The following is a 14,540-nucleotide window of genomic DNA, read 5'->3' on the forward strand; positions in this document are numbered from 1 at the left end:
CAAATTTATTTGGTCTCTTTTACTTATTTAAGGAGACATTTCTCTATTACTAACAGGCAGTCATGCAGCTCATGTTGTTTTTTACCAACTATTTGTAAAATTATTCAGCAATTCTTTAAAGGTTTAAGAATAACAGAAATTAACTACAGAGACTTTACAAAACAGAGCTTATCAGTGCAACACAGGGACTATGTGCAGTATCTGAGACAGGTGTGGTAACACATCTTCCCCTAATCAAAACAAACTTAACTCAAGACTATCATCATATCCTGTCTGCATTCGACAGTTTGCAAAGCTCAAATGCAGCCACAAACATTAACAGCAAAGTAGTAGGGAAAGGAAGATGGTGAGATACTTAAAAATAAAAATACTGATGCAGATAAATATTATGCTGTAACATGAGTTATGCAAAGGATACAAAAGAAAACCAAACATAAAAATAAAAAAGATGGAAAACCATCTATCACAAACACATTCTGCAAATTAGTAAGATTCATACCATACAGGGATTTCTCTAAGCAAACTCAACAGTTTTAATAGATTGGCTTATTACAAATCTCTACCAAACATGATTTAAAAAGCAAGGAAATGGCTACTGTGCATTTCTTACCAGTGCTGTGACATCCTTTGTAAATTGTAGCTAGCAGAAAATAGGAAAACATAGAAGCTGCTTACTGATATAAAGACAAAATCATGTTGTCATATTGATGCTAGAAACGGCAAGCTAAAAATACATCTATACTTGTTTCTCTGGAAGGTACCAAGAGAGGTAAAGGGCAGTGAAGCATAAAGAATAACTCCAGTATTCTTCTGAACATCATTTTCTCAGACTTTTATCTGGTTCTTGGTTGATGTGTCTACCATTCTTGAAAGCAAAATACATCTGGTGACATGCATTCCTAACAGATATTTTCTTCAATATGCACTGCTGTCTGATAACATGCTACAAAGCTTCCCTCCACAAGAGCAACAGTGATGCCTCTCATTTCCCCTGAGCTTCTTCCATCTCTGCTTCCAGATGACGAAACGAATGCTCTATTATGCATTTAAAATAGTACAACCTCCTCCTTCCCCAGTAAGTCAGAACATAACCACAAGCTGTCAGCTGACTGCAGCTGCCTTTACACTAAGATTTGGGGTGGGGGGGGGAATGATATTAAGTTTCACTCAAAAATTAAGATCTTTCAACACTGTGCCTTTTGTACTATTTTATTAAGTTTGCAAAAATAACTACTGAATAAACATAAAAATATTACTTCCAGAGTAATTCTTATTAACCTATAATAAATATTACAGAACACAGACTAGAATGCAGTGAGAAACTAAAGCTAGGCATATAAAGGAAAACATGTTTACATAATATTTTTATAGCAGGAATCCAGTTAATCCAAATATGCATTTTGGGTATGTGCATTGACACACCAAGCCTATCTTTTCCATGCTGATTATAATCCATACGAATACTTTTTTGTAATAGGAAAAGTGTGTCTAAGTGAAAGAATACTGAACTGTCTGGTGCAGCATTTCCCAGAGCGTCCTTGTGTACTTTTATTATATATCATCTGAAGAGGAGGATGGGGGAGAGGAGGTCCCCATGATCGATGATGTAGGGTCACTTGGCAAACTGCCTGACTTCTCAAAATCACTACTACATTAATGTACTTTGTGAATTCAAAGGGAAAGTATAAATTTATTCACTATAGAGGTCATTTTTTCCAAAGGTTTTAACATGATTAATATATCTACTTGGGAAATGCTACTCTAGAACTAATATTTTAAAAATAACTCCTTTATTCAAATTTGGGGAAGAATATCATCTTTTAGTAATAGAACTCTATAACTGGAACTATCAAAACCTGAGAAAATATTTTACATACTTCAGACATCTCTAATATTTCTGTGTAGTAATTCTAAATGCTAAGTAGTCTACATTACAGTCACAGGTCCCCACTTCTGGGTTATCACAAGGGGTCCTTAAATCCATACATATGCATGCATTAACAGTGAACTGACTCAATGGAACATCTCACACATACAGTACTATTATCTAATCTAAGCAGACATGGTTGAGAAAATATAAAATCATTCAAGAACATTTTTGACAAAATGTACATTGTGAAACTCAAAAGTACAAACTTATTTGCCAGGGAACCCATTTTTTTTCCCCCAGAGGTTTTAACATAATTAGAAGATCTGCCCGGGAAGTGCTGGTCTAGAACTTTTTTTTTTTTTTTTTTGAGACGAAGTCTCGCTTTGTTGCCCAGGCTGGAGTGCAGTGGTGCAATCTTGGCTCACCAAAACCTGCGCCTCTTGGGTTCAAGTGATTCTCCTGCCTCAGCCTCCTGAGTAGCTGGGATTACAGGACTATGCCACCATGCCCAGCTAACTTTTGTATTTTTAGTAGAGATGGCTCCACTAGGTTGGCCAGGCTGGTCTTGAACTTCTGACCTCATCCACCTGCTTCAGACTCCCAAAGTGTTGGGATTACAGGCGTGAGCCACTGAGCTCAGCTGGAACTAATATTTTTAAGATATCTTCTTTATTCAAATTTGAGGAGGAATATTTTTGAAACCAATGTCATAAGAATTACATGTTCAGTATTAACAATTAACATAATAATTTTGGTTATGTTTTAAGCCCAAATGGATACTTTACAACATATGAAGGTGTTTTGATTTACATTTTTCCCAATTGACTAGCTCTTGTGAATTCAACAGAATATGACAAAACATTTTTAGCTGTTTTCTCCATTCAGCCCTTTTGTACACCACTTCAAAGTCCTTCTTGAGCTTTCTTTACCCTTGTACTTAAGTATTACACCTTACAGGAGTTTAATAACTTGTGTTTTAAAACTGAAGCCTTCCCTAATGAAAACAGAATAGTAGCAACCCTGTTTTGCCTATTGGATACAAAAAGCTCTCAAAAAGGAAGGAGGAAGAGGAAGAAAATAAGAAAGAAGATCCAAAGAATTCTTCCTTTGGAATTAGAACTCCAAAGGGCATTTGAAATACAACTTAATATTAACAGCCTGGATCTTGATTATATGTACCGTGCCTAATAGTAACTAAATAATCCTAAAATAATCTTCTAGTTCATTTTTATATAGTCACATCAAAATCACTATGACTGTACCTATGATACTGTCTATTAAATGGTAAGCAAAACGAAAAAAGAAACCTAAAGAATAATGTGGTAACATTAAAATTCCTGCCTTTCAATTCATCTTTAACAGGTTAATTTATTAATTTAATGTCATTACCTATGAAAAAAGCAAGAATAACTTCATGTTTGCTGGTAAATGCCAACCATGCCAGCGTAGGGAATGGGAGAAAATAATGGTGTGGATGGAGGACTTTCTTTTTATTATACCTTTCTGCATTATTTCAAATTTTTTCAACCAGTACATACTATTCTTGTAATTATTTAAAAATACATTAAAAAAATAAAGTAACTGCTGCTAACCTGCAGAATGTGAAAGTACCCTCAAGAATTCATACTCTTGCTTCCCTTACTCTAGGCAGGACCACCTAGACGTACACTTGACAAATGGCTACTTAACCTTAAATAGGATAGTATACCGATTACAGAACATATAAAATGCTTCAAGTAATTCTAATAAACCTCAAGAAAAACTTAGTTTAAATTACATTTTTCAACTTATATCACATATCCATAGAGCAGCAAAAAAGAATGCTGGACTCAGAATCCAGAGCTTCAGGTTAGAATAACAGCTATACCAACTGGCAGGGTGACTTACGGTAAGCCACCTAAACAATTCATCTCTATTCAATGGCAGTATAGGACTGCGGTACCATCTCAGACCCGCCTGAGTTCAAATCCTTATACCATCCGCTTTTTTTTTTTGAGACGGAGTTTCGCTCTTGTTACCCAGGCTGGAGTGCAATGGCGGGATCTCGGCTCACCACAACCTCTGCCTCCTGGGTTCAGGCAATTCTCCTGCCTCAGCCTCCCGAGTAGCTGGGATTACAGGCACGCGCCACCATGCCCAGCTAATTTTTTGTATTTTTAGTAGAGACGGGGTTTCACCATGTTGACCAGGATGGTCTCGATCTCTTGACCTCATGATCCACCTGCCTCAGCCTCCCAAAGTACTGGGATTACAGGCGTGAGCCATTGCGCCCGGCCTGCTTTCTTCCTTATTATACCACACAAGTTATTTAACTTTGAACAGCACAAAGTAGGCTTAAAATGTACTAGTCAAACGTTAGACATACCCAAGAATCTCCAGAGTTATAAAAGCCAATTAACTTAAAATTTAATTTTTGAGTCAATGGAGCCAAATGCTTAACAAAATATCTTGGGTGAGGAAACAAAAAGAATGCCCTGATCTAGTTCTTCTATCACTATTTCACTCAGAGAAGTATTCTCTCTGTTGAGTGCTGGTCTGAATGTTTGTGTGTTCCCCTCCCCTAATTTATATGTTGAAACCTAATCACCAATGGGAATTAGTTAAGAGATGGGGCCTCTGGGAGATGATTAGGTCATGACAGTGAACCTCATACATGAAATTAGTGTCCTTATAAAAGAGGCCACAGAGAGCTGTGTCAGCCCTTCCACCAAGTGAAGACATAGTGAAAGGTACTATCTATGAGAAAATGGGCCCGTACTAGACACCAAATACACCTGAACTTGAGGTTGGACTTCCCAGCCTCCAGAATGTGAGAAATAAGTTTCTCTGTTTATAAGCCATCCAGTCCAAGGTATTTTGTTACAGCAGCCCAAATAGACCAGGAGAGTCAGCATCATTGTTTAGGTGACTGCATGGGTGTGGCTATTTCATTCATGCACAGATAACTTTTAATAGAGAAAAAAATCATTTTGGTTTTTGAAAATGAAATAAAAAACTTTTTATTATGCAATAAATATGAACCTGCCTAAGATACCACAGTTTAAAATATTACAACAAAATACTGTCAAAATGATTAAAATGAATGTAATACTATTCTTCCTGTTAAACTAGAAAATATATGCTTGTTTGAAAAATGAGGCTGCCAAGCACAGGATTACTATTACTAGCACTAGTTTAAAAACATAAATGAATTATTCTTAATTCTAACTTCATGGTTTTCAACATTCTATTACTGTTATCCATGAATTATGAAATCTGTCATTATATACCTGTCTTTACATCAGTCAGGTTTTATACCAAATTAATTTTTTTTTTTCTTTTTCAAACAGCTCTGGGCATGGATAAACCAAATTCAATTTTCTAGGTCACCTCTCAAAGGTGAGCAGAGCACTTTATAAAATAATTTGGACTGTCTATCACTTCAGGAGAGGGGAAAAAAAACCTCCACGCACTACCTAATCCTGTTGTCCAGGTAAACATATACAAACTACAACAGGTGTTTCCATGGGTAAATGATTTTTACGGTGGCTATAAAAATGTTCATACTACCCACTGCTTTTCTTTGCAACATAAATATTCAACCTCATGTGGACAGATACATCCTTAAAAGCCTATCTTTTGAATAGATTTAAGATGCGCAAAAATACTTCTGAAGGCACCTTAAAGAACATTTTAACTCTGGAATATATGTTAGAAACAGAGAATTATATATTCCTTTGATTTCTTAATAAATTACAACACATTCAAATGTGAATTAAGGATAGGTTTAAAAGTAGAGTTTTCTTTTATGATTAAAGGCATATGATTTTAAATTTCTTATCATTAAAGTAATTCAAATACCATGTTTTAAAAATAAATTTTATGTTACAGTATACCAGAACTCTTTACTGCTGAGACTTGAAGATCTGTATGCTTATGTTATTTACTGAACTGGTTTTTCTGTCTTTGGGACACTTTATATTTTACTTTAGATTTACTTAAATAAAATATAACAAAACAGACTATTTGAGAACATGAATAACAGGAAAAAAACTAATTTTTCTTTAAGTAATCTGTTTTTCCATTAATCATATCACTACAAAACTACTCCTTCCATTGCATGAAGTGATTTGCTGCTCTTCATCAATTACACTGCAGGCTATGATGCTCATTCTGCATTTAACTGCTTCCGTGCCAGCCATTCTATGAAACGAACACTGTTCTATGAGCCATCCAACCCAGAGCCTTCACCTTGGCAAGGACAGGGTCTACTGAACATCGGAAAACAGTTCACTTGCAGAAGTTGATTCTGCCTTCAAATCTTCAGATTGCAAGGAGGAAGCCAGGTAAATCCTTCACTACCATTATATATCATCTTCTGTATAAGAGCACTAGAAGAGAATTCCCTATTATAAGAGCACTAGCGGAGAATTCCCTATTTATTTCTAGTGATTTTCAGAGCCATTGGTGTCTGTGGTTACGTCTGCTACATGATCACTATGCTGAATTATCAGGGTAGAAACTCTACAACCACTTACGCATGCCTAGGAAAATTACTGCAGCTAGCTGTACCTTCCTTCCTGAGCCTCCCAACTCCAACTAAACTGTGTTCTTCAGAAGGGCAATTTGTTATCAGTAATAAAACATTCCTAAATAAAATCGACCTGCCTTGAAAACATTACGTGAAATCCCCATGGGTTTCACTTAATTATAGTTTTACATGTCAGTGAATAAGATGACTCATTAGAATCACCTTTAGCGATTTTTTTTTTGTAAAAAATATTTACTGATTATTCAGGGCCTTCGTTGAGTTAAGTCCAAACTATAGCCTTACAAATGAAGAACATTACTATACCATTTCCATTACCACCACAGAGTTCATAAGCTCCCTGCTTTCCTTGAATTTAGCTATAAGTAGTAAGAAAAAAAAAACCAATTATTCACCAAAAAGAATTAAAAAAAACAATACTTCAGTGGCCACTGCCATTTCCTAGATCTAACTGTTAGTTGTCAGTGTGTTAAAAAGTTTTTCTATTTTATTCTACTGAACTAAAAAATTAACTGAAAGAAAGTATTATTCTCTTGAATGAAATTTATATTTTTATCATCTCACTTTCGGCAATACTTAAGCGTAATAAAGGAGTTAAGCATTCCATTCAATTTATATCTTTATAAAAATTGGAAAAATATTTTAGACAAAATGCTAAATTTTTCAAGTTTCATTTCAAGATTTTAACATATTTTCTCCTTAAGTTGTAGACTCCACTCATTGTGAACATTTTAGGAATGAATTGATACAATACTGCTTGGTGTAATATTTACTGGAAAATTAGAAAAAGGCAATCATAAAATTTGTTCTTGTATTAAAAAAAAATTTTTTTTTCTGTTCATAGTGAGAAGGAAAAAAAAAAGATTCTAGTATCCTAGTGTTGCTTTCTAGTTACTCGTTGGACCAAAGACAGAGATCAGAGTTGCACTCTGCCTTTGGTCCAAGGATTAACTAGAAAGCAACACGAGGAGAAACTCTAGGAATCTCATTCTAAATGAAGACATTAAGAGTTCACTGTGGAATCGACAAAACATTTCCATGTCACTTAATTGCAAAAACTTGACAACGGTATTTTTGGTCTAGTTTTTGTAAAATGCAGAGAATTTTAGATTCTGTAAAAGGAACCAGAGGGTTTTTAAATCCTAGAATCTTTTTTCTTTATTCAATCTTTAATACTTCCATCTCAAAAATATTTTCCTAGCATTCATGACTGTAAAACAAATCATATTTGAATAAATAAAACTTACCACTTGGAGAATGTCTTCATCTTTTGGCATAACACTAAGTTCCAATGTTGTATCACTGAAATTGAATATATATACTATTTTAGGGGAGGCAGAAGTGTATCAAAAAGATTTAAAGGAAAAACAGTTAACTTCAAAGCATTTTTAAATTGCTTAAAAGTTTATTTTTGGTATTCTTGTATCTTTAGTTTTAAAACCAAACCATTAGAACGAAAACAAGTCACCTTTGTATACACAAGTTAACTATGTAGGACCCCTGACATGTTTGTGCTATTCATAATCAGTAAACTCTTCTTTATAACATGTTTCTAATTTAGAAATATAAAGTATGTTGCTTATATTAAATAGTCCTAGGACAAAACTCTTAATATCAGGATACAATTATTTATTGTTGTATTCAAGTCACAAAACAAATTATAGATTGTCATATATTCTGTCCATCAAGTTAAAAATTCACTAACATCAATCTCTGGGACACATTTAAAGCAGTCTCTAGAGGAAAATATATAGCAATAAGTGCCCACATGAGAAGAGTGGAGAGATCCAAAATTGACACCCTATCGTCAAAATTGAAAGAGCTAGAGGAGCAAGATCAAAAAAACTCAAAACCCAGCAGAAGACAAGAAATAACTAAGATCAGAGCTGAACTGAAGGAGATTGAGACACAAAAAACCCTTCAAAAAATCGATAAATCCAAGAGCTGGTTTTTTGAAAAGATCAACAAAATAGACCACTAGCCAGACTGATAAAAATGAAAAGAGAGAACAAACAAATAGATGCAATAAAAAATGATAAATCACCACAGATTCCACAGAAATTCAAACCATCATCAGAGAATATTACAAACAACTCTATGCACAGAAACTAGTAAACCTGGAAGAAATGGATAAATTCCTGGACACTTGTGTCCTCCCAAGCCTAAACCAGGAGGAAGCCAAAACTATGAATAGACCAATAACAAGGTCTGAAGTCGAGGCAGCAATTAAGAGCCTACCACACAAAAAAAGCCCAGGTCCGGATCGGTTCACAGCCGAATTCTACCAGACACACAAAGAGGAGCTGGTACCATTCCTTCTGAAACTATTCCAAATAATCCAAAAAGAGGGAATCCTTCCCAAATCATTTTATGAGACCAACATCATCCTGTTACCAAAACCTGGCAGAGACCCAACAAGAAAAGAAAACTTCAGGCCAGTATCCATGATGAACATAGATGCAAAAATCTTCAATAAAATACTAGCAAGCCGATTGCAACAGCACATCAAAAAACTTATCCATCATGATCAAGTAGGATTCATCCCGGGGATGCAAGGCTGGTTCAACATATGCAAGTCTATAAACATAATTCACCACATAAACAGAACCAAAAACAAAAACCACATGATTATCTCAATTGACACAGAGAAGGCATTTGACAAAATTCAACAGCCCTTTATGCTAAAAACCCTTAATAAACTTGGTATCAATGGAACATATCTCAAAGTAATATAAGCTATTTACAACAAACCAACAGCCAATATCATACTTAATGGGCAAAAACTGGAAGCATTCCCTTTGAAATCCAGCACTAGACAAGGATGCCCTCTGTCACCAATCCTATTCAATATAGCACTGGAAGTTCTAGCCAGAGCAATCAGGCAAGAAAAAGAAATAAAGGGTATTCAAATAGGAAAGGTGGAAGCCAAATTGTCTCTATTTGCAGACGACATGATAGTATACCTAGAAGACCCCATCGCCTCAGCCCAAGAACTCCTGAAACTGATAAGCAACTTCAGCAAAGTCTCAGGATATAAAATCAATGTGCAAAAATCATACAAGCATTCCTATACACCAATAACAGACTTAAAGAGAGCCAAATCAAGAACGAACTGCCATTCACAATTGCTACAAAAAGAGTAAAATACCTAGGAATACAACTCACAAGGAACGTAAGGGACCTCTTCAAGGAAAACTACAAACCACTGCTCAATGAAATAAGAGAGGACACAAACAGATGGAGAAACATTCCATGTTCATGGTTAGGAAGAATTAATATCGTGAAAATGGCTATACTGCCCAAAGTAATTTACAGAATCAACGCTATCCCCATCAAGCTACCATTGACTTTCTTCACAGAACTGGAAAAAACCACCATGAACTTCATATGGAACCAAAAGAGAGCCCGCATAGCCAAGTCAACTCTAAGCAAAAAGAACACAGCGGGGGGCATCACACTACCAGATTTCAAACTATACTACAAGGCTACAGTAATCAAAACAGCATGGTACTGGTAACAAAACAGAGGCATCAGAGGCAACACCACATATCTACAACCATGCAATCTTTGATCAACCTGACAAAAACAAGCAATAAGGAAAGGATTCCCTGTTTAATAAATGCTTTGGGAAAACTGGCTAGCCATGTGCAGAAAGCAGAAACTGGACCCCTTCCTGACACCTTACACTAAAATTAACTCCAGATGGATTAAAGACTTAAACATAAGACCTGGCACCATAAAAACCCTAGAAGAAAATCTAGGCAAAACCATTCAGGACATAGGAGTAGGCAAGGACTTCATGACCAAAACACCAAAAGCATTGGCAACAAAAGCCAAAATAGACAAATGGGACCTAATCAAACTCCACAGCTTCTGCACGGCAAAAGAAACAGTCACTAGAGTGAATCGGCAACCAACAGAATGGGAAAAAATTTTTGCAGTTTACCCATCTGACAAAGGGCTGATATCTAGAATTTACAAAGAACTCAAAACAGATTTACAGGAAAAAAACAAGCCCATTCAAAAATGGGCAAAGGATATGAACAGACACTTTACAAAAGAAGACATACATGAGGCCAACAAACATATGAAAAAATGCTCATCATCACTGATCATCAGAGAGATGCAAACCAAAACCACATTGAGATACCATCTCATGCCAGTTAGAACGGCGATCATTAAAAAATCTGGAGACAACAGATGCTGGAGAGGATGTGGAGAAATAGGAACACTTTTACACTGTTGGTGGGAGTGTAAGTTAGTTCAACCATTGTGGAAGACAGTGTGGCAATTCCTCAAGGCCTTAGAAATAGAAATTCCATTTGACCCAGCAATCCCATTACTGGGTATATATCCAAAGGAGTATAAATCGTTCTACTATAAGGACACATGCACACGAATGTTCATTGCGGCACTGTTTACAATAGCAAAGACCTGGAATCAACCCAAATGCCCATCGATGATAGACTGGATTGGGAAAATGTGGCACATATACACCATGGAGTATTATGCAGCAATCAGAAATGATGAGTTCGTGTCTTTTGTAGGGACATGGATGAATCTGGAGAACATCATTCTCAGCAAACTGACACAAGAACAGAAAATGAAATACTGCATATTCTTACTCATAGGCAGGTGATGAAAAATGAGAACACATGGACACAGGGAAGGGAGTACTAAACACTGGGGTCTATTGCGGGGAATAGGGGAGGGACAGCAGTGGTGGGGAGCAGGGGAGGGATAGCCTGGGGAGAAATGCCAAATGTAGGTGAAGGGGAGGAAGGCAGCAAAACACACTGCCATGTGTATACCTATGCAACTGTCTTGCATGTTCTGCACATGTACCCCCAAACCTAAAATGCAATAAAAAAATTTTTAAAAATTCACTAACATCAAAGAACACTCAAATATATATATATTTGAAAATACACACACACACACACATATACATATAAAGAGACAGACAGACAGAGAGACAGAGACAGTCTCACTCTGTCACCCAGGCTGCAGTGCAGTGGTGCAATCTCGGCTCACTACAACCTTTGCCTACTGGGTTCAAGCAATTCTCATGCCTCAGCTTCCCAAGGAGTGGTATTAAAGGCATGCACCACCACACCCAATGAATTTTGTATTTTTTTTTTAAGATAGAGTTTCACTCTTGTTGCCCTGGCTGGACTGCAATGGCTTGATCTCGGCTCACTGCAAACTGCCTTCTGGGTTCAAGCGATTTTCCTGCCTCAGTCTCCCAAGTAGCTGGGATTAGAGGCATACGCCAACATGCCTGGCTAATTTTTTATTTTTAGAGATGAGGTTTCTCCATGTTGGTCAGGCTGGTCTGGAACTCCTGACCTAGGTGATCAGCTGGGATGACCTAAGTGCTGGGATTACAGGCATGAGCCACCACGCCTGGCCAAATTTTTGTATTTTTAGTAGAGATGGGGGCTCACCACATAGGCCAGTCTGGTCTCAAACTCCTGACCTCAAGTGATCTGCCCATCTTGGCCTCCCAAAGTGCTGGGATTACAGGCATGAGCCACTGCACCCTGCCAAGTAATATTAAGCATCTTAATTTTGCAATATTCCCCCTTGGCCTCAGAAGTGAAGGAAATCGCTTTACCATCACAACTACTGAGATGACTCATTTTTAATAACTATATAACATTTCAACTATTTGCTTTCTTCCCTATGATTTACTTTTAGTGTCTTTACAGGCACAGTTCAAAGTCTTATTTTATTTTGGTTCTATAAATTTCCTGTTAAGTAACTTCCCTAGGTTTAGAAAGTTCTAAGGGGTAAACAAAACTGAATCCTGTGATCTGGAGTTACATATAGACAGGGCAAAGCCAGTGCTACTATCTCTGCCAAGTGCTTCAACAGCTAATCTAACAGTATTAGATAGATTTCCCCCCAATGCAATCAAGAGATTAAGAAACAATCAAACAACAACAACAAAAACCAGAATACTCTACTGGTGTTTTTGACAGATTTGAATCATTATGTTTAGCTTCATAAATGCTCAGTTTATGATAAACCCATGAGAACCACAGGTTCAAATAAATTTAACTAGTAAAATATGTAGGTACTTTTATTTCAATATTTAGAGTTGGTAGAAAATACATACTGATGTTGAGATAAACTCTTCTACAAGGACAAGTTTGTTTGCTTGTTTTTGTTTTGAGACAGGGTCTTGTTCTGTCACCCAGGCTAGAGTGTAGTGGCTCTATCAAGGCTCATTTGATTGACCTCCTTGGCTCAGGTGATCCTCCCACCTCAGCCTGCTAAGTAGCAGGGACATCAGGCACACAGCACCACGCCCAGCTAATTTTTTGCAGAGACAGGGTTTCACCATGTTGCCCAGGCTGGTATCAAACTCCTGGGCTAAAGTGATCTGCCCACCTCAGCCTCCCAAAGTGCTGGGATTACAGGCATGAGCCACTGCACCCAGCCTGCAAGGACATATGTTTAATTAATACACTGCAGAATCTCAAGGGCTTTGTGCTGCATTACCTACCTACTACCAGCTGCAGACAGAAGAAACACAATTTTTTTAAAATGGAAATAACATCATAAATAAATATTTCTCTAATATTCAAATTGATTTTAGTGGTTGAAGTGTTATTACTCTGAAAGATGAACTGTACCAGTAATAGAAGAACATAGATTTTGAAGAAAACAATGATTAAGTTGGCTTATAAAGCAGAGATATTAACAAATACAATAAAAATCTTTTAAGTTATGGGCTGACAAAACATATCATGTATTTAAAACACATTGTTGTGTTTATGATGATCTAAATTATGTTGAGCAAAAAAAAATTTGGTAGATCTCCTGTTATCCCTTGGAGAGGCTTTACATTCATTATCAACATAAGAGGCAATATTCAAGAGTTGTTTTCTGTTAGAATCCCATTAAATATTAAAACATTAAAGAAAACACTCTGAGATAAATTAATCACGATCATGTCATTTAATTGTAAGAAATGACAATGTATTAGGGCATTACTGTAAATAATTTAGATTCCAGAATGAGCTGATCTAGATATGGTTAGGAGAGCTTGATAAAAAAACTTCAGAAAATGAGGAACTGCAACTGAATTACAAACAGCTGAGTTTGGCCAACAGAAACCATTAGATCATCCAAAAGTTCCTGTGTTTGAATCTGAGAAGAACCTCTTACAACAGAGTGATGATCTGATTGGGCTCAGATCCATGGCCAGCCTTGACAGAATTCAATATAGTAACAACCTCTTTGGTTTCTAACTTCTTTATTTGTAATTTGGAAAAAGTTTTCTAGTTATGTAGGAATAGGACTAAATGATCTTTGAGGTCTCATGGATAGTCACTCTATAAATATATATCTAACTTTAGAGATCAAAATCCTAACATTCTGCAAAATGCAGGCAGACTAATGGATTAAAAGGGGACGTCTTATTGTCTTAGTTAGAACAAATGAATTAATTTAGGCTAAGAAGAATATTCAAAGACATTTAAAAGTAACATACTTCAGTAACAGGTTTTAAATAAACTATATATGCATTTATTTATATATTATTAAAAATTATACATTTGTCACCTCAAATAAAAGTGGGAAACTCAGTAAATCTAAAATGTGTGCCTCTCAGCCTCTAAAGGATTTTAATCATAAATCCAATACATCTGCCAAACCAAAGCCACCAACTAAGCTCTTCTCAGATAGCTGGTCCTTGGCAACTCTCAAATGCATTATATCTATGGGAAAGTTCCACATCTCCTTGTCAGCACAATTTCTTACAAGAATAGAATACTGTATTACATCTATACGTTCTGCTGATTTTTAAAACCCATCTCTGGCCAAAATTAATACTTTAAGACTCTTACCTGTTCTGAATTAAAGCAATTACTTGGGAATAGGTTTTGCCAATAACACTTTCTCCATTGACTTTTATGATTCGGTCACCTTCAAAGAGGAGTAAAAAAAACACATGAGAAGTCTTGCAGAAAGTCACTTTTGAACACTTTTGAAATATTTATTGAATAATGTCCTTATTTTTAATGTGGTATATATTAAAATAATAAAATATAGAATTGTGAGAGAATTATTAGTATCATAATTATATTTATCATAACATATGAATATCCTAGCTTATTTTTAAAGTACCTTTTA

The 14,540-nt window shown here is 36.0% G+C and overlaps 1 protein-coding gene across 11 annotated transcripts in view; it reads right to left on the reverse strand.

Annotated features, from left to right (window-relative positions):
• Positions 1–14,540, reverse strand: part of ARHGAP21 (Rho GTPase activating protein 21) — a 128,656-nt gene that overhangs the window by 33,176 nt on the left and 80,940 nt on the right. For 7 of the 11 annotated variants that reach the window (XR_013519590.1, XM_035306963.3, XM_078329605.1 and 4 more), the window contains 3 exons: positions 14,255–14,333; positions 7,646–7,700; positions 611–640 (listed from right to left, as the gene is read on the reverse strand). Coding sequence is in view for 10 of the 11 variants with exons in the window: in XM_035306963.3 (XP_035162854.1) it covers positions 611–640; positions 7,646–7,700; positions 14,255–14,333 (164 nt within the window). In the remaining variant the exon portion in view is untranslated. The remainder of the gene's footprint in view (positions 1–610; positions 641–7,645; positions 7,701–14,254; positions 14,334–14,540) is intronic. The other 4 variants (XM_078329607.1, XM_078329606.1, XM_035306960.3 and 1 more) reach the window with 1 other exon arrangement.

The sequence above is a fragment of the Callithrix jacchus genome, chromosome 7 (assembly GCF_049354715.1).
Source record: "Callithrix jacchus isolate 240 chromosome 7, calJac240_pri, whole genome shotgun sequence".
NCBI classification, from domain to species: Eukaryota; Metazoa; Chordata; class Mammalia; order Primates; family Cebidae; genus Callithrix; species Callithrix jacchus.